Below are 24,570 nucleotides of genomic sequence, written 5' to 3'. Positions count from 1 at the left end.
GAAAGAGTAAAATTCTTGAAGGAATTCTTTACCAGTCTTTGGAAAGAGAGCAATGTATCCTTTTGAGATGGTGCTGGGAGAGAGTGATTGGTGATGATCTAGAAGAAATCTGATCTGAAAAAGAGAAGGAGACTACCGAAGGCCTCTATCTTCTCAGTGAAGTAGATGGTAACATTTGCTGAAAGCAAAGGAGGTTAGGATGAGTGGAGAGATTGGAGATAGGTGGAGAAGATTTGGAAGAGTGAAGAATTTAAGAGGGAGTCAATTGGGGACAAACAAGGCTGCTTAGTAACACTCGGGGGCTTACCTAAGAATGAATGGCATGAATTCCAGTGGATATGGGTTATCATGGTTGATTGCCTTTCTCAGAAACAGCACATGGGAGCTTGGGAACAGAAGCAGAGAGAATGGATTTTGAAATTAGCACAGGGTTAGATGATGGCAGGGTGGAAACAATGTGAGGACAAGGGACAGATATCATGCATGTGTGGGAAGACTCTGTTTGTACTAACTGACCTTGTTTTTCAGGAGGGGTAGAGGAGCCAGAGCGCCCAGGGATGCAAATGGCAAGCTAAGATTTATGGTCAGGGAAGATTATGCTTGTTTGCTTAGTTTGGTCAGTCTATGGACAAAAATTTAATATATATGATCCAGTGACCTTTACAGGGCTGCTAGGGAAGGCATGGAATTTTTGGGTGTGTAAGGGCTTTTCCTGTTACTTTGAACCCTATTTCCTGGTTCTTGTTGAGGTAATTTCATGGAAAGAAAGCCAAATAACAGAATGCAGTTATTTTACTAGTATTATATTTTTATAGTCATAAAAGATTGGGTGAAAATAAGGAAACATAAATTGACCCAATCTAATGTTATGCCATTTGCAAATGGAAGATTACTTAGAACAATAACAAACAACAGAGGAAAATTCAATCAAATTGTTTTTCTGAGATAATGTAAGTATTCCCCTGTGATAAAGGCAGAAGATAAATCAACTGATTTCTGTTTCTACTTCTGAAAGACTTTAATCAGTTTTTATTAAGAGCACACTGATTCTGGACTGTCTAGATTCTAGATTTTGGATAGTGTAATGTTGGTGATTCATTGGAGCAAATCGAAGATGGTGTAGCCTTTTTCTCTCAATGCTGTATATGAGTCAGTGTTTCAGATGTCTCTCTCTCTTCTCCCTCTCTGTCTTGCCAGTAACACTTTCCTGAAGTTACTTAAACTCTTAATAACTTCTTTTCTCATTAGCATGCATGTCCTGAATGAGGAAAGCTTTTGAACCTTAAGTCTTTGAAACTGAGTTATGCGTTCCATTGTGTAGGCTCATTCTGATCACTTTGGGTTCCCTGAGTAGGAACTATGAAAAGAGTGTAACATGAATTCAGTTTTGTTTGTGGTTTCTACTCCCAGTCTACTTCTGTTTTCAGATTCACGCCCACATGATCTGAAGTAAGATGATTCATATACACGTGCCTTTCTGCCTGTTTTTTTAAAGGAGTCCAAGGAATAAAGTCTGAAATCAATGTTTATGGTAACACAAATGTTTTCCAGTTAAGATATTTGAAAGGGAAAACCCTGTCTACAAATATATTTTGTGTTTACTATCTACATCTACTATGTCCAGGGTCCTGAGAAGATTAAGAATGTATAATACATCGTTGTGCACTGAAGGAATTTGTAAACTAGTTGAGAGAGGATGAAATATGAATGTCTAGCAAATTAAATTGCAATCCCTTATTTAAATATCAGTTCAAGATTACAACAAGAACATATGACAAATTAGTTGATGACCAGTTGCCAACAAACTGCTGATATCATTCTGGAGCTAATACACTTAGAGTTTGGGAGAGAATCTCAGGATATGAAGGAGTCAGTTTTTGCTGGGCTTGAGCATCTAGTGAACTCAGCTGAAAAATACTCAGACTGTAGTTTTTTTTTTGGTTTTTCTTTTTTTTTTTTTTTTAATTGTGCAGAGTTGAGCACTAAAAATAACGCAACATGTGGTTGAGTACGTGACAGGCACTCAAGGCTAACTGGCAGAGTATGAAGGAACCAGCCCCCTCTCTTTCCTATCTTTTCTCAAATGCGCACTCCTGCTCTTTTTTCATGATGGATGCCCTTCTGATCTCTGGGGTCTCTATGAACATAGACCTACTTTGTTCTTATTTCTTTCATCACCCAAGCAACATGCAGGATTTTGGAAGGGCTTTACTGTTTGTCTTTGAAATAGAAGGTGAAATTATCAAGCACAGGAGTTTACAATATAAAATATGTACTATGTGAAAATAACCATCAATGTGCAAATGAGTGTAATTCTGGATATAAGGAGCAATATATTCAGTCTTTCTGATGTGAAAGTAATTCTGATTGGAGAGGAAAGAAATTGAGACATTGGCAGGGACATGGGGATAAAAGTACAGATTTGGGAGAAATTTGGAAGGTGTATGTAGCAGGATCTAGTACTTGATTAATGTTGCAACAGAAATTAAGAGGGAAATACAGTTAATGCTGATTCTGTAACTATCATGGACTGAGATGCAAGCCATAGTCGGAGGAACAGGCAGGGAGAAAAGCATAGTGACAAATTGTGGGGAGTGTTGAATTTCAGTAGCTAAAGATGGTACCTCCACATAGGATATATCTATCCAGGATAGTGGATCTACACGTTCTCATGCTGGAGGAACTGAAATGTGGAGTTAATGAGATTGCAAAGACCCTATCACAAAAAAATAGCTTTCTAGTGGGCTTAAAGGAGAATCCAGAGAATGCTAGCAGAGTCAAAGCTAGGGAGGACAAGGTCGAAAAGATGTAAGGCTGTGCTTCTGAATGAAATGAGAAGCTTCTGGATTGGGCATCTATGAGAATTATGAAGGAACTTAAAACCAAATCCATATCTATCATTCTCAAGTCTAAGAAATCAATTTTAACACAATACTAGTTTACTCATTATTATCTTATTTATGCCTTTACCTCTTAGAAACCATCCTCTCCGACCTCTCTTATTTATTTACTTCAAGTTCAATCTCCATAGCCTTGAAATTCCTTTACGGATTAAAGCAGCCCCTTTGATTTGCTTTTGATTTTCACTGGCCATCATTCTTGTAATAAAACCAAATAAGGATGGTTTCTGTGCTTAACCAGAAAGCCAGAGAGAGAAAGTGTTCCTGATCAGATAACTCTTTGAGAGTTTACAGAAATGCTTTTTAAACAGCAGCACTTATAAGAATGACTCCATGAAAGACTAAAGATGGGTGTTTCCTCATGTTTAAAAGGGGAAGACGGTAGAATGAGGCACATAGACTGCTAATTAAGGGAGCTGCATAGACTTGGTGTCTGGAATTCAGCCACCAGTTATACAAACTCTATTGTGATAACTTTCTAGAAAAGATCAGGAAGACTCTCCTGCCTTTAAGAGTGAATGAAATGTAAAACATCTGAAAAACCATTCAACTGAGGTTGTTTAACTCAAGAAGGTAGAAGAACACAGCGCTGTCGCATGAAGTGAGGGTGAGCCCTCACTTTTTTGATTTGTTTACTTTACTTTGTTTGTTTTTTCCAAAGGCAAAATATGATGAATCAGTGAAAAGGACAGGGAAGTGGATTTTAGCCAAATGTGAGGAAGGTCTCTGAATAATTAACGTGGAGTAAGCTATTTCTTCTGAGGCTATTTCCCTACCCCTAATGTGAGTCTGCTGCTCTTTGGGCTGCTGGGTGCTAAATTCATGTCATCAGGTTATTCCAGGGACCACGGAGAGCATAACTCCAGATTCCAGAAGCCTATGAATGTTTGGCTCTAGCATGAGCATACTTATTGGCTGAGTAAACATAATTGAACCTGGATTTAAGGAGGTAGGAGTTTCTGTGTCTGTGGGTCAGTCATCCTGAAAAGATATTCTTAGCATCAGGAACTTAGTTTCAACTTAAAAAGTACTGGGGATTAAGATGACTGAGATAATGTGTTCTGGTCCCCTGAATCATGTTATCTAACTTCCCTTCTGTTTTTTTTTTCTTTCTTTCTTTCTTTTTTTTTTTTAAGTGGAAGTTGCAGAATTTCTACTCCTCCCCTCACTTATATAGAGCCCTGATTTATTCTGATATATTTTCGACAATTGTAACATTTTGTACCTATTCTTGTACATTTATATTCTATTGTATGTTCTGATTATTTTGTGATTGTTTTATACTTTCCTTGTGTATATGCCTTCCTCTTTCTCAAATCCATAAACTGATAAAGTCAATGTCTCTTCCCCTCCACATTCTTTTGAATCACACCCTAAGCTTCTAAATTGATAAGAAGCCCTTTGAAGGAATACATTTTAAGTCTTGCTCAGAACTCTAACCACTTTTCAAAATACTGGTAGCAATGAATTCATTAGATTAAGTTGATTGAAGCATTTAACCATTCAACAAACATTTATAATATATCTGTAATTGCATAATAACTTTTTTGTGTTTACAAAATTATGGAATGTTCTGGCCATGCTCAATCATTTGTTAAAAATGCTTTAGGCATTGAGATTTTAATCCATTTTAGAACATTAGACAAAATAGGTTAGTTTTGCTTTGTTCCTTAAAGGTCATGGGACTCAAGGTTTTTTTTTTTTTTTGGATCAGTAAAGAAGTGAAATTCCAAAGCCTAAGGGTCTTCCTGAAAACTGCCTTATCTTTGGTTTTTTTAAAGGTTACATTTGGGGAGCATTTTAGAATTTCCACATTTTTGAGCCTCTGGGAAAATCCAAACTCAGTTTTTTACTTTTCTGAGAGATTGTAGTCTCAGATTACTTGAGATTCCATAAACTAGAATGCACATAGATTGTAATAATGCTGGTGTTTGGATGGAAGAGTAAAAATAAAATTGTTCAAAGCAAATTTGTTTATAGAGAAAGAAAGTATAGAGTTTTGAACAGTAGCAATATATGTATTTTGCAGATTATAAATGATCTGTCATAGATTATTATCAAATATTTAATTGAAGAGTATGAGACCTAACAAGCAGAAATCCCCAAATTTATGCAGAAAGAGAGTTACTTATATTCCTTTCTGTAAAATAGATTTATACTGATTAAGTTTTATGAGGCTTTGTAATGATTTCTGCCAACTACCCTCATTTATATACTCTTTTACTAAGTAAGCAAATGAAATATGGATAACAAGTAGAAAATGTATTTGATGATTGGTTTGTGAGCTTATACACACCTTTGCCTAGTTCAGTAGAATATTTGAGGTGGCTTATGAGAGTACATTTAAAGAAAAGATTAAAACAGAATAATGGAAAATGTGGGTATCCTAGGAGATCTAAGCTTGGGAAAAAAATCAGAAGGTAGAGATATAGATTCAATTTTGTTTATAAATTTGAGTTAAAAAGAAAGCAATATTTTTATATCTAGACTTACATTGTCTACCAGGAAAATAAAATAGCACACATTCTCAGAGAAAACAGAACATTTTCTTGTTCAGTCTGCAAAGAGATCATTTGCAATGGTTTTTCATATAGGGATTGCTAAATGGATACTTCCCTCAACAGCCTCCCTGTGATTTGTTTTTAGCAGGTTTTTAAAATATGCTGTATGTCATAATACTTAATGTAATAATAGTAGCCACTGTGAATGAGCCCTTGCTCATTCTGCTTTCTAGGGTTAGGGTCATTTCTACATCGACCTTACGAGGTAAATACTGTTGTAATTCACATTTTAAAATGAAAGATTAACTTGCCCAGAATTCATATCCTTAGTGGTGGCCCAAGCACCTTGATTTCAGACCCTGTGCAGAGAAGGACTTAGGGGTAGCATTTCTGCCTCAGAGACTCTAATGAGAACTTATTTTATTCATCTGGAAGAATTCACATATTTGAGCTTTTAAATTGCAATATTATCCCTATTTCTTGGAAAACTATGTCATGTTCAGAACTTACCTGTTTTAAAGTTCAATCAAACACTTACATGTAATAACTTTGACAAGTGCATTTTATCCTGAAGCAACCATTCCTAGGTTCTTCCATTACTTTTATTTGTTAAAAGCGTTTGAGCTATTGAGATAATGTATTTGCTTTACTATAAATTGATAGAAAAAATATTCGTCTTCAATAGTTGAGCAGTTGTCGTATAGAAAAGGTTAAATTTACCATTTGTACCTACAAAAGACAGAACTAGTACCAGTTATAGATTAGCCAAAGGCAGATTTATGTGCAAAATAAAGAATAACTTACTCATGCACTGAACTGACCAAGAATAGAATGTGTTCCTTTGTGAGGTGCCACTCCTTAAAATGTTGGAGAAAGGCTGAGTGTTGTATTCAGGTTTTCTCTGCTGGGTGGGATACGAAATTTACTGAGCTACAGATCCTTTCCATCTCTGTATTTTATCATCTTATTTCCAACCAGATATCTGACTGGGTTGTTTTCTCATCAATAAAATTGAGCTAATGCTTTTATCCTCATTACATCATTAATGGTTCTGAAGATCAAATAAATCTATATATTCAAGTCTTTGGAAAACTTCTAAGACAGTATTGTAATTGTAAAAATTATTTCTTTTCTTTCAATGAAAGAATTTATGTGACAACTACATACCAACTGTGTGGCTCTTCTGTGGTATACACACACACACACACGTATGTTATATTACATAAATTATTTTTTTATTATACATATTACAAACTATATATATTTATATTACATAAATTATTATCCAGTTTATTTAAGGCTCTTAAAGATTTTTCTTTCTTGTTAATCACCATTCAATTACTTGATTCCCCAATTATTTAAGTGATACTACCAAAGTTTTAAATTTGGATAATGCCAGCTAGGTAAAATATTATAGAACTTTAAATTAAGTGAAAATTCTGTTTACTTGAATCTTTTCATTCTTCCTCAGCAAGAGTAATCAAGATTGGAGAGGACTGATACTTACCATTTGTATTCTTCTTTAGAAAAATAGCAAAAAGTAGCTATTGATTTTGTAAGATAGTCATTTCTGACTAGGATATATTGTATTTAAATTGATCATTTAGAACCTTTATATTTTTCTTTTGACTTTTTTTTTTTTTTTTTTTGCCTAATTCATGATTGTCACTTTTTTTGAGAATTAACTCAAATCCGATGCCTTACAAAGGCTTTGCTATGATTTGCTCTCCTCCATTCTAAACACACTTCAGTGTGTAGAGGAGATTTGGGTTCTATTGTTCAGCCTTGTGTGGAGTCTGACTTATAGAATTTGAGGGTCAGAAAGGCCTCTGCAACCATGCTGCTCAACCTTCATTTCCCAATGAAGAGGATGAAGGCAGCGAGGCCCAGTCAGTGTCTGCACAGCTGGTCAGCCTTTGAGCCAGAATTATGACCCTGGGAAGTTTCCATTAGCTTTTGTTTTGTAGCTGCTTGATTGTTTCATGTGTGAGTGTTTGGTCTCCCAAGCTGGAAGATGAGTTGTCAGGACCCAGCTTTTTTCCTCATCCAAACATCTTTCCCCATATCTGTTTCCAGACTAGGCACACTGGAATGTCCACGTGTGAGGCATTTGGAGGCAAGTTCCAGTGCTGCATGACAACCTTTGCTCAGTACCATTTTTAAAGTGTCTTCAATTTTTATCTTAATATGTAAAACATATTTCTTTTCATTCCATCTATTAGCAGAACTGATTAGTATTATAAATAATTCAGGTTTTGTATTCTCATGGTTGTCCTGACATGGAGACAGAACTAAATAGCTCTATATTAATTAGATGATTAGATAAAATTTCATTTTCTGATTACTTGGAATCCTGTGACAAGGTGATGAGTAGCAAGATATGTATCTGAGTATTTAGTATGCTCTTCTAAATTTTTTTTTCCCCATAAATAGTTGTATAGTGTAAGAGAAGAGCTTGCTTAGAACAGTGTCCTTCAAACCTGGCCATATGCCATGACAACATTACCCTTCCAGCAGCCTACCACCTGGAGAGATTGGGGGAGACTGGGGCCTGTGCATCTGCGTGTGCTTAAAGAGTGCTACAGGTGGTTCTGGCTCAGAGCCAAAGTAAAGAACCCTTGGTTAGAAGAAGAGCATTGTTGAGACGATGAAGGTTGCTTTTAAAGAGAAAATTGGTATATTGGGTTGGAGTACCTGTCAGATGCATACAGAAAAAGCTACAAATGGTACAAAAGGTACATGGCTGAAATCGCCTTACTGTCCACAGAGTAGTTGAATTGCAACTCCAGATCTCCAGAATGGAATTGATTCGACTAAGACTGTGCCCTCTGTTTCTGGATTCAGAAACAACACAGCAAACCTACATTGTTACAAGAAATCTGTTGTTAGAAACTAACATTTTATCATCATAATGAATAATGGCTTACCAACCCAGTTAAAAATTATACTAAAGTTGGTTCTGTGTTTGAATATCATGGTTCATCTTATACCTGTTCACCAATTAAATCCTATTCTCTAGTGCATTTCTTCAATGACTTATGTAAATACCCACCACATAGGGGCTGCCATATGGGTATTACATGAAAATGAATAAAATATTTTAAAATATTGATAAATAATATGCATACATGAGAAACTCATAGAACAGCCAAGTGCTCACAATGGTTCAATTTATACAAATAGAGAATTGGCAAAGGTCAATTTAAGCATTTTACTGGGAACCTTTTCTGAGCTTTGTTTTGGGCTGGGTGCTGTGGATCACAGCATAAAACAGAGACTAATTTTTTTGCCAAGACATTTAGTTTTCAAAGGAAGCAGTGTTGGAGAGACAGATCATTATGATGTAATAGTAGTTGCATATAATTTATTATTCTCGAATATCATGAGAAAGAGAATGATAGCTTTTCTTTTCCTTTTTGAAACGTGTCCTTTCCTCGAAAGGACACTGGGGATCATCTAATTCTAGAATTACTCAGATAAGGAAACTTAAAAAAAAAAGTGTGATAAAAATAAATATTTAGAATGGGAAGAATTTTGTTTCCCCTGTAGTAGGAGGTTTCATAATTGTAAATTCATGTGTATATGGACCACATGACATTTTCATTTATTCAGTGGCAAGTCGAGAGGGTCTGTGTTCAGCACTCGAATATTGGACACGATTCAAATATGAGTCAAGTGTGTCTAGAGGCTCTATTCATACCTATTTTCTTTTAGTCAGCAATGCTTCATAATGCCTTGGTTTCATGAATTAATTTTAATGGAATTAAACTTGAACAGCTCAAAATTATATAATTAATTTCATTCAGCTTCAATTAAAGTTACTAATTGAATCAAGCCTACTAGCATGACACCTGGCGGCAGTCGGCTACATGACAGTAGCAGGGAGCATATGAGACTCTGCTGACGAGCTAGTTCATGTGTGCTACTGAGTTTGTATAAAAATCTCTTTTATTGATAATCTCAGAAAGGCCTTGAGTTGACTGTAGCAGTGGAAGATTTCTGGTGTTGTTTAAAAGAGTAAAGATTTTAATTGAAACTAACACATCTCATGAAGATTACATTTTCCCTATGATAATGCTAAGTAAATGTTACGTAAATCTAGAACATATTGGTTTAGCATGCTTTTAATTTATATGAATATGGTTTCACTTTCTAAAAATACTTAGTATTGAAGACCGTATTTTTTTTTTTTTTACAGAGATCTCAGACTCTGGATTTAGTCCTAAGTTCATGTCCATCTATTTTCATGTGTTGAAATGTGTTTCATGGCAGAACTTTTCAATTGTTGTGAAATCCCCATGGTACATGAGAAATTTTTGCATGTGCAGAAATTTTTTCCTTCCACTGGAAATGTTAACACGGTTGACTAACAACTTCTGTTTGAATCTCTTTCCTTTCTTTGCTTCCATGGCTTGACATCATCCTGTTTCTCTAACTTCTTCCTAACTGCACAGTCTGTTCTTGGTACTCTTCTAATAGAGTCACTCTTTTGGTGAGGTTAATTTGAAAAGGTTAATTTGAAAGGCTTCAGCAATCTAGTTTAGGAAGATGATTGCTTTTAAACTATGCCTTTTGTTGTTCTTTTGTTTTTCTGGCTTGCAAATTCAAATACCCAGTGATGAACTCATCTGCTAGATTGTAACCTCCTTGCAGGTCGGGGCTAGGTCTCATAATTCATTGTATTCCCTTCACCTAACACAATGCCTAAATATCTGCTATGTATTGCATATATGTGCATGTGCATGTGCACACACACACACACACACACACACACACATAAATGAATAAATCACTTTTCTAATCTCCAGGTTTCCCCAATCAAATCCATACTAAGAATTTGAGCATATCAAACTCCATCTTTGGTATCTATGCAAACTTCCAGTTACTTTCTCATATATATCCTTATTTTCATCTTGTTATTCTATTAATTACATGCTCCCTAACTTCTCTATGAACTTTGCTAAGTTTCCCTTACTCTTTTCTCCCTCTGATGTATCTATTCTCCAGGGATTCTTAAGGACACAGTGCACTGGAATCATCCGAGTGAAGTCCATTCTCCTTTAATTGAAAAAGAATTATTGGTCATGGGGCCCACAGTTCTGCTTGAAAAAATAAAAGCTTTCTAAGTTAATTAAAGTGCAGCTGGTATTGAGAACCACTGGTGTGCACAGATTTGTTCATCTTTCTAATATGTGGCTTTGCTTAGAAATTTAACTGGTTACTTAGGCTTTATTTATCTTGTTTTTGAATTAAATACAGATATCTCATCTTGGCCTTTAAATATCTATGTTTCTAATCGAAACTTTGTAGTCTTACCTCCTAACACGTCCCCGAAAGCACCTCATAGTCCACAGAGTCAAAATCTTTCTCCAAGTGTCGGCTTTTAGAGTTTGCCTATGCTGTTCTTCCACCTTTATCCCATCTGGACTTTATGAAACCCTTCTAATTTTTTAAAGACCATCCAACATGCACCCTTTTCTATAACATCTTTATTGATCTCTGAATTCAGATGAGTTTTTTTTTTCTTTTGAAATTCTTTGAGTTATCTGAACCTTTTCACATTTTACCTTGTGTTATAGGTTGCAGTTTCTTTTGACATATGTTCCTCACAAGACTTTACATTTCCTTAAATATTGGCTTTTCCTTGAGAGTTTCTGAATCTGCATATGAACCTCCCATCCCCAATACCCTTCTTCTCTGAGGATGCCTTATACATGACTTTTCCCCCTACGTTTTCTACAGGAGGAACCGTGTGCCTCTGTACTCCTCAGTCACTTCTCATTCAACTGAAGGCTAACTTTCATCTCCACCATTTATTGGAGTCTCTTCTCCTTTGATGCTTTCCCCACTGCACCTTACCTGTGTGGACTCACTTTCATCTTTGATCTAACTTCCACATTTTTTCTATCATGGCAGGTCACTTGCTATGTTAAAATTATTTGTTTTTTTATAAATTTAATAGATTATTCTTTACTATGAACATCTCTATTATCTGTGAACAGATAGTAGGTGCTCAATAAATGTTAGTGAATCAGTAACATGCAGTAGCCAATAGAGGTCTATATCTTTTACTTTTTTAAAATTATGACAGACTTGGAGACATTAATAAAAATCTGTAAACTAAGAAATTGGAGAAAAACATGTAATGTTCAATGATAACAAATGTATATTCTTTTTTTATTCAGAAAAATGTAATAAAGACAATATTGAAAAAGATGTAACTCAAGCTACCAATGGCTTCACACATGGAGAGACGCGAGACCAGACCATTTGGGGGACGCCTTCAGGTGGTGAACTTATCAGAAGTAAGTATTCTGTGGAGAAAGTTTGAGTTTGGGATATGTCTATGATAATATGGTCTCCTTTAAATGTCCCATATAATTCTGCTATGAATCTGTACGTCAGCAAGCAGAGTTTATCAGAAAGTGTTTCCGTTAGTATTTTAAATTGCAGAGCTAAAAAAGAGATATAAATAATGCTGTCATTTTCCAGTTTTTCTTTAGAAAGGAAGAATTGACTTGTAAATACTGGATTCAGAGGTTTAGTGAAAACTTTATTCCTTCTGGAGTAATTTCCACACACTGAAAATCAGACAACCCTAATAAATGTGGACTGTGAGACTAAAAAAATGAAAGATGGTGTTGAAGGACAAGTCATATCTTGATAATGCCATGACAGTCCCTGTTTCTGGCCAAATGATTCCAATTTTTTTTTTTTTTGGTACTGGGGATTGAACTCAAGGGCACTTGACCACTGAGCTCCACTCCCAGCCCTATTTTGTATTTTATTTAGAGACAGGGTCTCACTGAGTTGCTTAGTGCCTCGCTTTTGCTGAGACTGGCTTGGAACTCATGATCCTCCTGCCTCAGCCTCCCCAGTTGCTAAGATTACAGGCATGAGCCATAAGCCTGGATCCAAACATTTTTTACAATTAATATTCTATCATTATTTGTGTGTTTTGTTTTGATACTCTTGCTCTGAAATCACTCTGTAGAATATATACAGAGGCATTGGTATAATTTTGTTGTACTCTGGGAATGCCCTGAAATGCCACCGTTTTTTGGGTGCTGTTTAGAATGCCGATTCTGTAAGAAGTTCTGTATCCCATCCTTTGGAGCTTATGTTCTGGTCACTGAGTTCTCCCAGGTGGGATGCAGATGAAGTTGCCATGAAATGAGTGATTCTATGTAGCTGACACGTAGGTGTAAAGATCAACACTGTGCCACACTTGGAAGCGCATAGGAGTAAATCTTTTGAAATTCTTATTCATTTCTCTGTCTCAGTTTTTCAAGGTGTACAGGAGAATTCATTTCAGGGAATCAAGTACTGTTTTATTTTATGTCAATTATCTGTTTATCCAACTTCATAATATAGAGATTCTCGTGCTGTCCTTTGCCTTTACTTTGAAACTTGGGACATTTCTTTCTTCTCTAGAATGGTTAATGCCTGGCCATAACTGGCAAACAGAATAAAGCAGAAACAACAAATAAGCAAACAAACAAAAAACCCAGAGAGACCAACTTTGCAGAAAACAAACAGTAACACTAAAAATGTCAAAGAAGGGAATTTCCACTTTTCGAACAAAAGCTCTAAAAATGAGTGAATTGGAGTTTAATTTTAGAACCGTTTTGGTTTTTATACACTTTTGTTTGGAGGAGAGAGTAGGAAGGAAGGAAATGAGACTCAGAAATCAGTGAAGAACATGATTTATATAGCTTTTTGCAAAGAATCAAATAAACATTATTTCAAATAAACATTTATTCCCAAACATATATTGTTCCCCTTTTATCTAAATATTAACTGTACTGTTGTGAAACCTTACTTTTTGTGAGGTATTGCCATATATTATTTGTGATTTTCTAGTAACCAGAGTTGGAACTAGAAGAGGTATGAGAGACAATTTTAACTCCACTTGTTGGGAAACATGATTTTTTTTTAAAATCTCTTTCTCTCTTTTTTTGATAATAACAGATGACAGAATTTTAAGTTTGTGTTTCATTTAATTGATTTGTTTCCCTTAATCTCCTTTCTTAGGAAAGGCCCACAATAGGAAAATGTGACTAAGATCTCTTTGGACAAAAATAAAATACAAATAGTGTTGCATAAGGATGTGGAGAATTGTGTTAATGTGTTAAATTTGTTTGTGCTTTTTGGTGAAGCTCGTTTTAGTCACAGAATTCAAACCATTAAAGAGAATAGATTTGGGGCTAGGATGAAACTTGGTGGTAGAATGCTTGCCTGGCATGCAGGAGGCCCTGGGTTGGATCCCCAGCACTGCAAAAACAAACAAACAAATGAGAAGAGAATGGATTTGAAATGCATTACTCTATTATCTATACTGATTTAAGTGGACACTGATCAAAAATACTGCAGGAAATAGTTTATTGAGATAATGATGCAATCAGTGCCTTGGGATACTGGAGCATTTGGGAACAAATATTTAGTTTCCCACTAATATGCACTGAAAGAATGTAGAGATAGGGAGATTTATCACCCCCTCTGAGAGGGCTGCTGGGAAAACTGACAGATGAATGGATATACAAAAGATAATGACCAAAGACAGTAATGCCACTTCAGCTGGAAACATGAGCTGGCAAGCATTTCCAAATATTTGTGGGTGACATCTGACTCTGAATTTGGATTAAAGATTTCAAAAACTCTCATTTCTGTTATTTCCCCAGTTACACTTTTTCTAGAAAAAGGCTATTTTGCTGCATCTACAGGAAAAAAAAAAGATATCTGGATTTGCAGAGTGGAATATTTTATATCATCTTTAAACCTTACTCTATTCTGGACAGCATTTCAAAGTTTAGTATTATGATAGTGCTTGCTATTCCAACTCCATGACACTGAAGTCTAAGTAGCTGCCTGACTTTCCCTCTTTGGCCTTCCCCACAGAGTCCCTGGCCATCTCTGTCTAACTTAATGTCTGCCTTCATTTACCTTGAGGTTAGGGGAGATGTGTGTTTTCTTCTTGCTTCAGCTTCTAGCACATTTTTGAGGCCTAGTAAATCTTTTGTAATAACAATAGGCCCTGGAAAAGGAGACTCTGGCTCAGAGCTCCATGGGGGAGGAGGAGAACATCTGTGGTGAGTCAGGACGGCTGGCTCCTGTTCCAGGAGTCCTGTGTGGCTCCCTGAGCACCATAGAGGAGGCGGACAGCTGGCTCTCACGGAATTGATGTTAGTGTTCCCACTGTAGTGAGAGGTTGGTTGGATGGAGGGATCATCAGAAAAATGACGCCGGCTGGGGTGTGGGAACATTTTCAAATACACAACCTACTCTTTTTGCCAAGCTTCCATGGGACAGCTCAGCTGCTAAGCAAGAAGCAAAGGAGAGTCACTGTTGAATATGACTGCTTTTTCTTTATCTCTTCTGAAGAGTGGTTACCAAAGCTTGGCAACTTATATCTCTGTTGGCCTGGATGCCTGCTGCCCTCTTGGTTGGACATTTAAGGTGTAATTTATAGGGGACTGTTCACTGTCAGTGTGCTGAGGCTGTTTTTACTTTGCTGAGAATAACTGAGCTCTGGAAAGTCAAGGGAGTGGCTACTTTGGAAATTGCATTCTAATTAAAGGGTGTATTCTCAGGCTTCATAAACGAGATCCAAGCTGAGAATAATTTCCAAATTATTCTGTGAACTTTAACCTTGACCTCTGTAGACCACCTGCTAGCAGCTCATGGTTGGCTCACATTCCACACAAAAGTTTGCACTTTGACTTCCCTGGTCCTTCTAGAAAATATTGCAGGTGGCAGACGTGGGGTACACTGGTCTTTTAGGGTTTGGAATTCAAGTTGGTTGCCCCTGAGTTGCTAACTTATTAGAGACAATCCTTTCTGGAAGTAATAAATAAAAGAGAAGAAATCCATATGGAATCAAACGTTTCGAATAAATAGGCCACACACAATATGGTGAGGGAATGTGCCTTGTGATTCTCTTTCTTATGAAATTCAAATTAAAACAGGACAATTCCAGCCACTTAAGTTTGTTAAATTAAAAAAAAATCAAATTAGTTAAGAATTAAAAACACAATGGAGGTTTTGGGGAGGAAATTCTATAATTGAAAAATTTCTTTTATGATTTTTCATTCTTTTACAGTTTGAAAGGCTTTCATATTGTGAGAAAATATTTTGGTATGTAATTTAATTTTTGGAATGGAGCTTAAATTTTGAAGTTTAAAAAAACTTCTTTTTATGAGAGAACTAGCTAAGGTTTTGGCATTTCCTTTCAGATTAGTATATTAGTATATATGATACTTTATATCATATGAAGTTATATCCTGTTTTAACAAACTCTTCATCTGCCTTGGTAAAATAAACGTTTCAATGAAGTGAAACCTCTAATTAATATTAATTTTTCTCTTTAACCCAGAATATGCATAAACTGATAACAGGCAATAGACAACTTTTTGTGTCTAATTAGACTAGAAAAGGAACTGAAGTAACATTTTGATCTCAGTCTTTAGGGGTAGGAAGGACTATGTGTGTGCACGCATGTGTACCTGCACTCACCTGTGCACCCTCACACACCTGTGCATATACTCCAGCATATGTAATATTTTGCTTTAATTTAGGTCAAATTCTACATCCTAATTATTTCCTATGAAGAGCTTACACTTTTCTTTGTTCCTTTTTATAAAGTGCCTCAGGTCTCTATCTCAGATTTTTTCTAGGTCTTTCTGAAAATTCTTATTACTTAACTTTATCCTTGGACATTGCTTTTACATAAATGTCTCCTAATTCTAAATGTCATTACTTAACTCCAGAAATTTTCCTTAGCTTCTCTTCTGAAATAAATTTCCCATTAAACTTATTTTGTTCAGCTAATTCTCTCCTTTGTGATTTTACAGAATTCCCATGATCTGAAGTAAAGTTAGAATGCTCTACTTAAATGGTAATCCCCATTCTGTTTAACCCATTTATTCATTTTGAAGAGTTTTTAGCTCTCATAATAGTAAGCACTTAATTGGCAGTGGAATGCCAGCCGTTCCCTGGTTCACACGTGCCCACTCTCATGGAGCTGCCGAATCCTGTTTTTTCACTCATCCTGCCACTTGAAACCTTCCTCTTGGCATCCTCTGAATTTCCTCTCCACATCAACAGGCTCTGCTATTAGGAACTCCATTATCTCTTTTCCCAGCCTTTGCCAACTCACCAATGATCACCCTTTACTGAATACTTGGGGGAAGGCACCCTTTATGTAAAACTCGGAGAAGAAAGCAGATACTCAGGTATAAGATTATATACTTAGAGCATTTCTTGCTTAGATGTTGCAGAAAAAACAGTGAGAGAGGTTCAGCTTTAAATTTCTCTCACGGCTTTCTTGTTTGAATGCACATTTCAACAGGCAATTTCTTTAAAATTTACTTTATATAAAAAGGACCATAGGCGGAGTGCATGGGTGCATGCTTGTAATCCCAGCGCCTTGGGAGGCTGAGGCAGGAGGATAGTGAGTTTAAAGCCAGCTGCTGCAATTTAGCAAAGCCTTGTTCAAAATAAAAAGTGAAAAGAGCTGAGGAAGTGGCTCAGTGGTTAAGCATCCTTGGGTTCAATTTCTCCCCACACCTCAAAAAAAAAAAAAAAAAAAAAAAGGCATAAACAAGTTCACAGGTAAGTACTGCCCAGCAAAGACTGGTAGATGTGAGTTTCTCAGGTAATCTGGGATATTTTTCTTCTAAGTTTTCATGCTCATTGCTTTTGGGGACAGTTGCAGGAATAAAGCATTCTGACTTTTGCCTTGCTAGTGTCTTTTCCTCCTCTATTTGGCTTTCAGATAAAATCTTTCTTTTCAAGATGCTGACCATATGTTATAGTTCATATACTTTGATTATTGCTCTAAAAGAAGAATATTTAACTGTCAATTATTCCAAAATCAAAATAATGGCTTGATTTCAGTTTGGTGGGTAATCAGTGGTCATTGTTAATGGATTACTGTATTTGTCTCTTGGTCAATGGCACACATTAGGCTGTGTTCAGGAGCAGATATGAAGTTTCCTGATGGGATTCTTCCTCAGGATGCATCAATCTGTGCTCACCTGTGTTCTGCCCAAGAACCTGGGAGAACCACCCTCCATCTTTTATTTTGAGCATCCTAAGGTCAGGGGTTGGGTGGCTAATGGAAAACAATTTCCAGTTTTAGATCACTTTTGTGGTTGGGTAATTTACCCAACTTCCATGAGCTCTAATTTCTAATTTTTATTGATTTTTAAATTTTATCATTTATGAATACTTGGAGGATTGAACCCAGTGATGCTTAATCACATCCCACCATCCTTTTTTTATATTTTATTGTGAGATAGTGTCTTGCTAATTTGTTTAGGACCTCATTAAGTTGGTCATGCTGGCTTTGAACTCAGGATTCTCCTGCCTCATCCTCCCAAAGTGATGGGATTATTAGGCATGCGCCACCATGCCTGGCCTAGTTTTCATTTTTAAAATAGAGATGATAGCACTAATTACCCTATGGTGTCATTTTGAGGATTTTATAAGAAAATGTGTATGGCATGCTTAAGTCACACATAGCTAAATCAGTAAATACTCAATGAGTTTGTTGGTTTGCATTAATATTATCTTTCAGCTCAGGAATCAATGTTAAGACTTCATTTTTCTTAGTCATCATGATTTCATTAGACTGCATGCCCAGAAGGGCAGGCGTATGTAGATGGTTTTGCTGAGATCCTCAGTATTTATGTCCACATAAATTGAGCCCACATGTGTTGGGCTCAAGATGGTTATGAATTTCAATGGGTTGTGAAGTGACAAGAAGTACATAAAACATTTTTTTCAGAAAGTGAAAAGAGAGATTGCTTAGAACTTATAGAAACTGATGTTTCTACATATACCTCTTTGTCTCTCCTACTTTTTTCTAGATTGTTATAACTCCTGGATAAGTGATTAGAATTGTTTTTCATGAAGATTGAGAGTACGTTTAAAGTGCTTTGTATATCATAGGCAATATATTTGTTGTTATTGTTGTTATTATTATTACTATTAATATTATTCTATTACTTGACTCTTTACTCTTATCACATACCATTACATTTGATCTTTAATCTGTATCCTGCTTTTTTTTTTCCTTACATGATTTTCAATTTCTTCCTGATATTACTGATCTCCCTTAATCTTCACTGGGAGAAAATAGATGTTGCTGACGCCCAGGTGGTAGATGAGGAGGATTCATTGAGGGCACCCTAACTTTTTTCTCATTTGCCAGTTCTTCAAGTTTCAGAGAGGAGCAGAATCCTGGGAACTAGCTTAGAAATTATTTAAAAAATGCTAACCACTGAAGAAATAAATAATATTCAGTGATCAAGACCACAGATGCTGTGGTCTAGATAATTTTAGTTCTCAGACCTCAGACTTCCTGGATCTGAACACTCTGTGAGCTTATACATAAATTATTTTTGTATGTTTTTATATTGAATTTCTGAGATGAGAATCAAAACATCATTTTGAAAAACTGAATAAAATGTCAACTTCATTGAGATTGAATGCTTACAGTTTACTGATACTGTTGGTGAAACAGTGTTAAATAATACAGCTGAGTTCTCTGCATTCAAAGTTTGCATTCTTGTTGGAGAGACAGGAATTTATCTTGAAATTAGAATGTGTGTCATGAGGGCTCCAGGGGAAGGGCAGGTGGTGTGCTCCCAGGGGAGAAGCACAAATTTTCACATAGAGAGGGGGTAAGAGAGAACTTTCTAGAGGAAGTGATATCTATGATGACCTGAAGGAGGTTAGCCACTGAAGCAGGTTGTGGGAGAAGATGAGGTCAGAGTGTTCCAAAACCTTGCAGATCTAGAGGTAGGAGAGGACATGGCCAGGCTCAGGAAAGCTGAAGTTTTGCTTAAGTTGGTTTATAACATGTGAGATGAGGTGTGGAGAGAGATGAGAGGACAAGAATTTGTTAAATGGTTAAATGAAGATGGAGGATATTGAAGGAGTAAGGACCTACTTGGGTTTGTGTTTTAATTTGGGTATATTTTAGGAGGATTACCTTTGCAGTTTGGAAAATACTGTGGCAGACTGTTTTGTTGTGTTAATCTAGCTGAGAAGGGAAGGTGGTTTGGACTGGGGTGATGGCAGGTAAGACTGAAAGAAGGTGGGTTTATCTTTTTATGGAGTGGAATCATAAGACAGGTAGGTGGGAGAATGACAGGAGCTGGCAAGGCAGCCAGGGATTTTAGTTTGGACAAATGACAGACTTGATGAAAGGATAATGGGGCATAAGATTTAGGGACTTTGTTCAAAGAGGGCTTTAAATGATAGGCTATAGATAGAAGGGAAAGAAGTAAAGACAAATAATACAAAGGGGTTAATAGTCCTTGAAGGTTTTTAGTGTTTAAGAAGAAAAAAAAAAAACCAAACTGGAATAGATGTTGGAACTGAATAGGAAATGTGGAAAGAGAAGGTGAAATATGTTAATGGAAAATGTGAATTTTAGATTTCTGAGGTGGAATAATCTCTGGTGGGGTCAAGGCCTGAAGTGTGGTCATGAGTTTGGGTGACTGAATTGGTTACTCCCAAACCAACAGTGCTGTGTTTGGAAGAGGCTTTGGAGATTTTGTACAAGTTGTCCTATTAAACAGGTGGGGAAGCAGAGATCCAGGTGTTTGTTCTAATCAACATTCCAGTAAGTGGCAAAACAGGGGTTTTATCTATTTTGGACATTTCTCCTGAGTCCCTCTTTGAACCTAAATGTTTTAGGTTGTTGCAGCCAGTTGGTTTCTCAGGTTCTTTACAGTTTTTTCCCTAAAGTCTGTTTTTAATTTGATATTTTCATACCTACAGTCCCTGAAATTGAGAGGAAAATAATACAAATTATTAGGAGCTGATGGTCTTCAATATAGTAGAACTCTAAATGATCTTTTTCATCCAGTAAATATATAAACGTAGGATTGGAAAAGATACACCAGTGTGTGTGTGTGTGTGTGTGTGTGTGTGTGTGTGTGTGTGTGTTTGTGAACTACATGTGTGTGTTTAGTTTTTGCTTACTGCTAGATTTACATCCATCTCTTTGCAGTGGCTTCCTTCAGGGAGTTATATGAAATTGAATGTGGACATGTGGGTTAAGAGGATTTCCACTTAACAGTCTATGTATTCTCTTCTTCATTGCTGATTTCATTCTCAATGAATTATTTTATTATATTAACAGCAATAACATTTTAAAAAGAAAATTATCCCCTATAAGCTAAATATTAGGGTGAAGGTCCCACCTTCCAAAGCTGCTTTAGAACCCCATCACCTGTGGGACATGCATCAATTTACAGGTAGGCCAGGAGATTTGGCTTCCTTCAGGTTCTTCAAAAGGAAGGACCAGCTATAATATTTGGGAGGTGGAGAGCAGTGCAAAAAGAGAACATAGGATCTCTTATTCAAAAATTATTGTGAATTTCAGCAGAACAGTGACAGGGTATTAAACCCAATGTTGGGCCCTCCTAAGTCCTGGACTTTTCTGAGACTATACAGGTCACAAGTCAATGAAGATGGGTCTGGCTGGAGGCCTTAAAGAAGTGACAAACATGAAATTAATTATACTAATTAATTATACTAATTATACTAATTTTGTATTTTTTCACAGCAAGTTCCTGAAATTCAGGTTGAAGGAATTTTTTTGGGCTTGCACAAATCAGTTGATCTGTTAGTCATAAGCATGAGAAATTATATGGCTGTAAGGAGCAACTGCTTTCAGCAAGCAGTGGTCTCAGCCTTTCAGCCACAGCCTGGAGAAGGGCTGCTTCCAGCTTTATCCATGACTCAGTGTAGAGGGTGAGGGGTGTATCAGAATAATGGGGATTGGTGGAAGTCCCTCTCTATCCCTCTCAGGGATAGCTAGGAGTCCATATTGCAATTTGTCCCATGTTTCTTTTAGCTAGTTCTCTATCAAAAGCTGGATTCTTCCTAGGTTCCTTGGGTTCTACAACAAGATACATAAAAGCCAAGGGAAAGCTCTTTTAAAACACTCAGATGATGGTGTCAGAGGGTGAAATTACATTAAGTGAAACATGGAGAGAATGGTTGGGGAAATTTGTTCTGCTTTGGAACATTATGTAATTAAATACATTTTCCATGGTTCTTAAGAACTTGTGAGAACTTGGATTGAAAACATTTAAGAAAAGAAAAAAGATTCCCACCATCCAAATTGTCATGAATAATTGATTCATGCCAGTGTGATCATAAGACCATACATCTTATATCTGTGGCTGCCCATCATAACTTGTCTTCATGAAAAAGATATGAATGTATCATTTATGTGGAGGCCTGTCTTTGTAGATTATTTTCACAGCATTCCTTCAGAATTACAAAGGTGCTGTCATGAGCACAAAGGTGAGTGACAGCAAACACACCTAACTAATTGTGTGATTAGGAGCAATTATCTTTTTTCTACCATTCCTTGTGAGGTAGGCTCTTGTATTTGCTCTTATATCCTCCCATAACCAGCTAATTTTTAAAAGTCTTATCAGACAAATAATTCTGTAAACAAATATTTACTGTAAGAATTATCAAATTAAACTCATATTCTTACATATTTAGGTTTTTAATATTTCAGCAAAATTAAGGTGGCTGATTTTTGGTTTGGCTCTGCATTTTTTAAAGAAACAGAACAAAGTCTCTCTGTTTTACTTAAATGAATAGAATTTACATTTTAATTCTTAAATCATAAAGTCAATTTCTTTCTGTTTTTTTTAAAGAGAGAGCGAGAGAGAGAGAGAGAGAGAGAAGTTTTAATATTTATTTATTATTTCTTAGTTCTCGGCGGACACAACATCTTTGTTTGTATGTGGTGCTGAGGATCGAACCCGGGCCGCACGCACGCCAGGCGAGCGCGCTACCGCTTGAGCCACATCCCCAGCCCCTCAATTTCTTTTTTAATTTACCATTTTTAAAATTTATTCTAATTAGTTATTCAAGTAGAATGCACTTTGACACATCATACATAAATGAAGTATAACTTCTCATTTTTCTGATTGTACATGATGTAGAATCACAACCATCATGCAGTTATATATGCACATAGAGTATTAATGTCCAATTCATTCTACTACCCTACAAAATCCATTTTAAATCACTAAATTTCAAGGATGATGCCCTACTGAAATAAAAATGTATAATCATAAACATCTCCTCTTAAAAAGGGTTTGAATAATACTGACTTTTGCTGTGAAGTCCAAATTGGGTTAACTCAAGCAGATTGAACAATTTAAGGCTCTAAAACCTTTATATTTCTATGTATTTAATTTGAGTCTTGTTGTCTAACTGGTCCTTGAACAGTTCAAGTAAAGGATTTCCATGTTACGCACTGAAATTCAAGTGGCAGAAGCTTAGTATATCATTAAGTGTCATATGACTATGGCTATCCATATCTTCTGCTCTGTGTCTGGCTCAGCCTGTGTGGTCCTCAACTATTATCTTATTTGACCTTCTAGGCCATTATTTTCTAGTATTTGAAAGATCTAGAGCTGCTTCTAATGTCTTTGAAATAATGTCAGTTTTTGACTTCTTTAACTTGATAAACCTTATCTATTTCTCTTTAGCATACTTACAAATATGAACACACCATAGACTTCATTATCACCAAAATCTGGTCCATCTAACATTTTGAAATCAGAAATTCATTATTTCTCCATTTCTCCCTACTCTTTACCTTAAAATTAATTATGCTTACCTGCTATTTCTTTTCTTCTGTAGTTTCTCATCTCCTCTTTTACTTTACCTCATTGTTTCTTGGGTAGCTGGAACTTGCAGATGATCTCTTATTATCCCCTTAAATTCCATGACCCTGTGGCATGTCTGCCAGCCTTATGCTGACACAATCAGTATTCTTACATCAGGTTTTAAGGATTGTGGATCATAGAGGATGTGTGTAATGTCATGGAATGTCTCATATTGAATGCATGTACCATAATTTCAATTCATGTGTATTTGCTTGTCAATTTCTAGTTGACTTCCATTTTGATCTGTTCTTGCTGTTTGATTTTCTATATTTTCTGTTCTGTCATTACTCAGATAATATCCTAGTTCAGCACTGGCACATTTTAGGTTTTAGCTAAACACCAGCTCTTATATTCAAACCAGCTCTTATATTTCTGGTCTACTGAGTGATGCCTTAACCCAATCTTGGTTTGTGTCCTGAAAGGGTTAAATAATTCCTACTAACAAGTTCTTTTGGTATTGATTAATCACTTTTCTCAATTAGTCTAGTAGCCTCTTCTCAGTCATTATTCTTACTATAGAATTTCATGGGACATGTTTCCTGGGTGAGATTCTCCCAGTCTTCCCCCGACTTTCTCTCTGTTTGTCACACTGGCTTCCTTTTCTTCACTCTGATGCCTTTGGGTTCCTTTCTGCCTCGGGGATTTTGCACACCAGGTCTTCCTTCTGGCATAATTGTCAGTTCTGAAGCCTTTGGAGACCTCCCCATCTAAAATGGGCTTTCCTATTCAACCCAGCACCCTTTCCTTTTTAGCCACTGCCACATTTGTAATTTATTTGTGCAATTACATGTCTAATGTCTGCTGGCTCTAAGTTGCATCCCCAGCAATTAGTATAATTGCAGGAACACAATAAACTTTCAGTGAATGACTGGATGATAGAATCTAGGAAAAAAACAAATTTCACTTTTTATCCCACTACTTCCTTTCATGACCTTTTGCCATAGCCAAAATATGTCACCAGCTTTTCTCTCTACAGGCCTAGTGTTTTTCTTCTCCCTGCATTACCTCCCCATATCTCCACCAGCAAGCAATTCTAATGCGATTGTCCTCTCATCAGGACAGTTTATCTGCATCTCCCCTAAAGGACTCCTTGATTTCAAAATTGCTATCCATTTGTGCATGACCCTCTTTTCCATTTTTGGATTGAAGACTCATTAAGGACAGAGTTGGCCTCTCAGTCAGTTTTGTAGCCATCACAGTGTTTAGCCCAGGGCCCTGCACAGAGTTTGTTTCCAGTACTTCTGTGTTAATTGTCAAATAAATGAAAGTCTTTACCTTTGGAGGACATTTAGCTTCTCTGTAGGAGACTGACAGCTTTGAATTAGTTAAACTGTAGTAATTTGTCTTAAAATGTAGATTGACTCTCTTAAAGAGTGAATTTTCTCAGTCTACAGTTCTTGCATATTAAAGGATGTTTTTTATTTGTAATATTAATGTTATTACCACAGCTTTGTA

At 36.3% G+C, this 24,570-nt stretch overlaps 1 protein-coding gene across 3 annotated transcripts in view; it reads left to right on the top strand.

The window, feature by feature from the left end:
* The window catches only part of Mdfic (MyoD family inhibitor domain containing), an 88,544-nt gene that overhangs the window by 7,644 nt on the left and 56,330 nt on the right, over positions 1-24,570 (top strand). For all 3 annotated transcript variants that reach the window (XM_040291583.2, XM_013361522.4, XM_005332288.4), the window contains exon 3: positions 11,587-11,706. In XM_040291583.2, the coding sequence (XP_040147517.1) occupies positions 11,587-11,706 (120 nt within the window). The remainder of the gene's footprint in view (positions 1-11,586; positions 11,707-24,570) is intronic.

Source organism: Ictidomys tridecemlineatus, chromosome 2, assembly GCF_052094955.1.
Source record: "Ictidomys tridecemlineatus isolate mIctTri1 chromosome 2, mIctTri1.hap1, whole genome shotgun sequence".
NCBI classification, from domain to species: Eukaryota; Metazoa; Chordata; class Mammalia; order Rodentia; family Sciuridae; genus Ictidomys; species Ictidomys tridecemlineatus.
The sequence above is the reverse complement of the archived record's forward strand: the minus strand, read 5'-3'. Positions and strand labels throughout refer to the sequence as shown.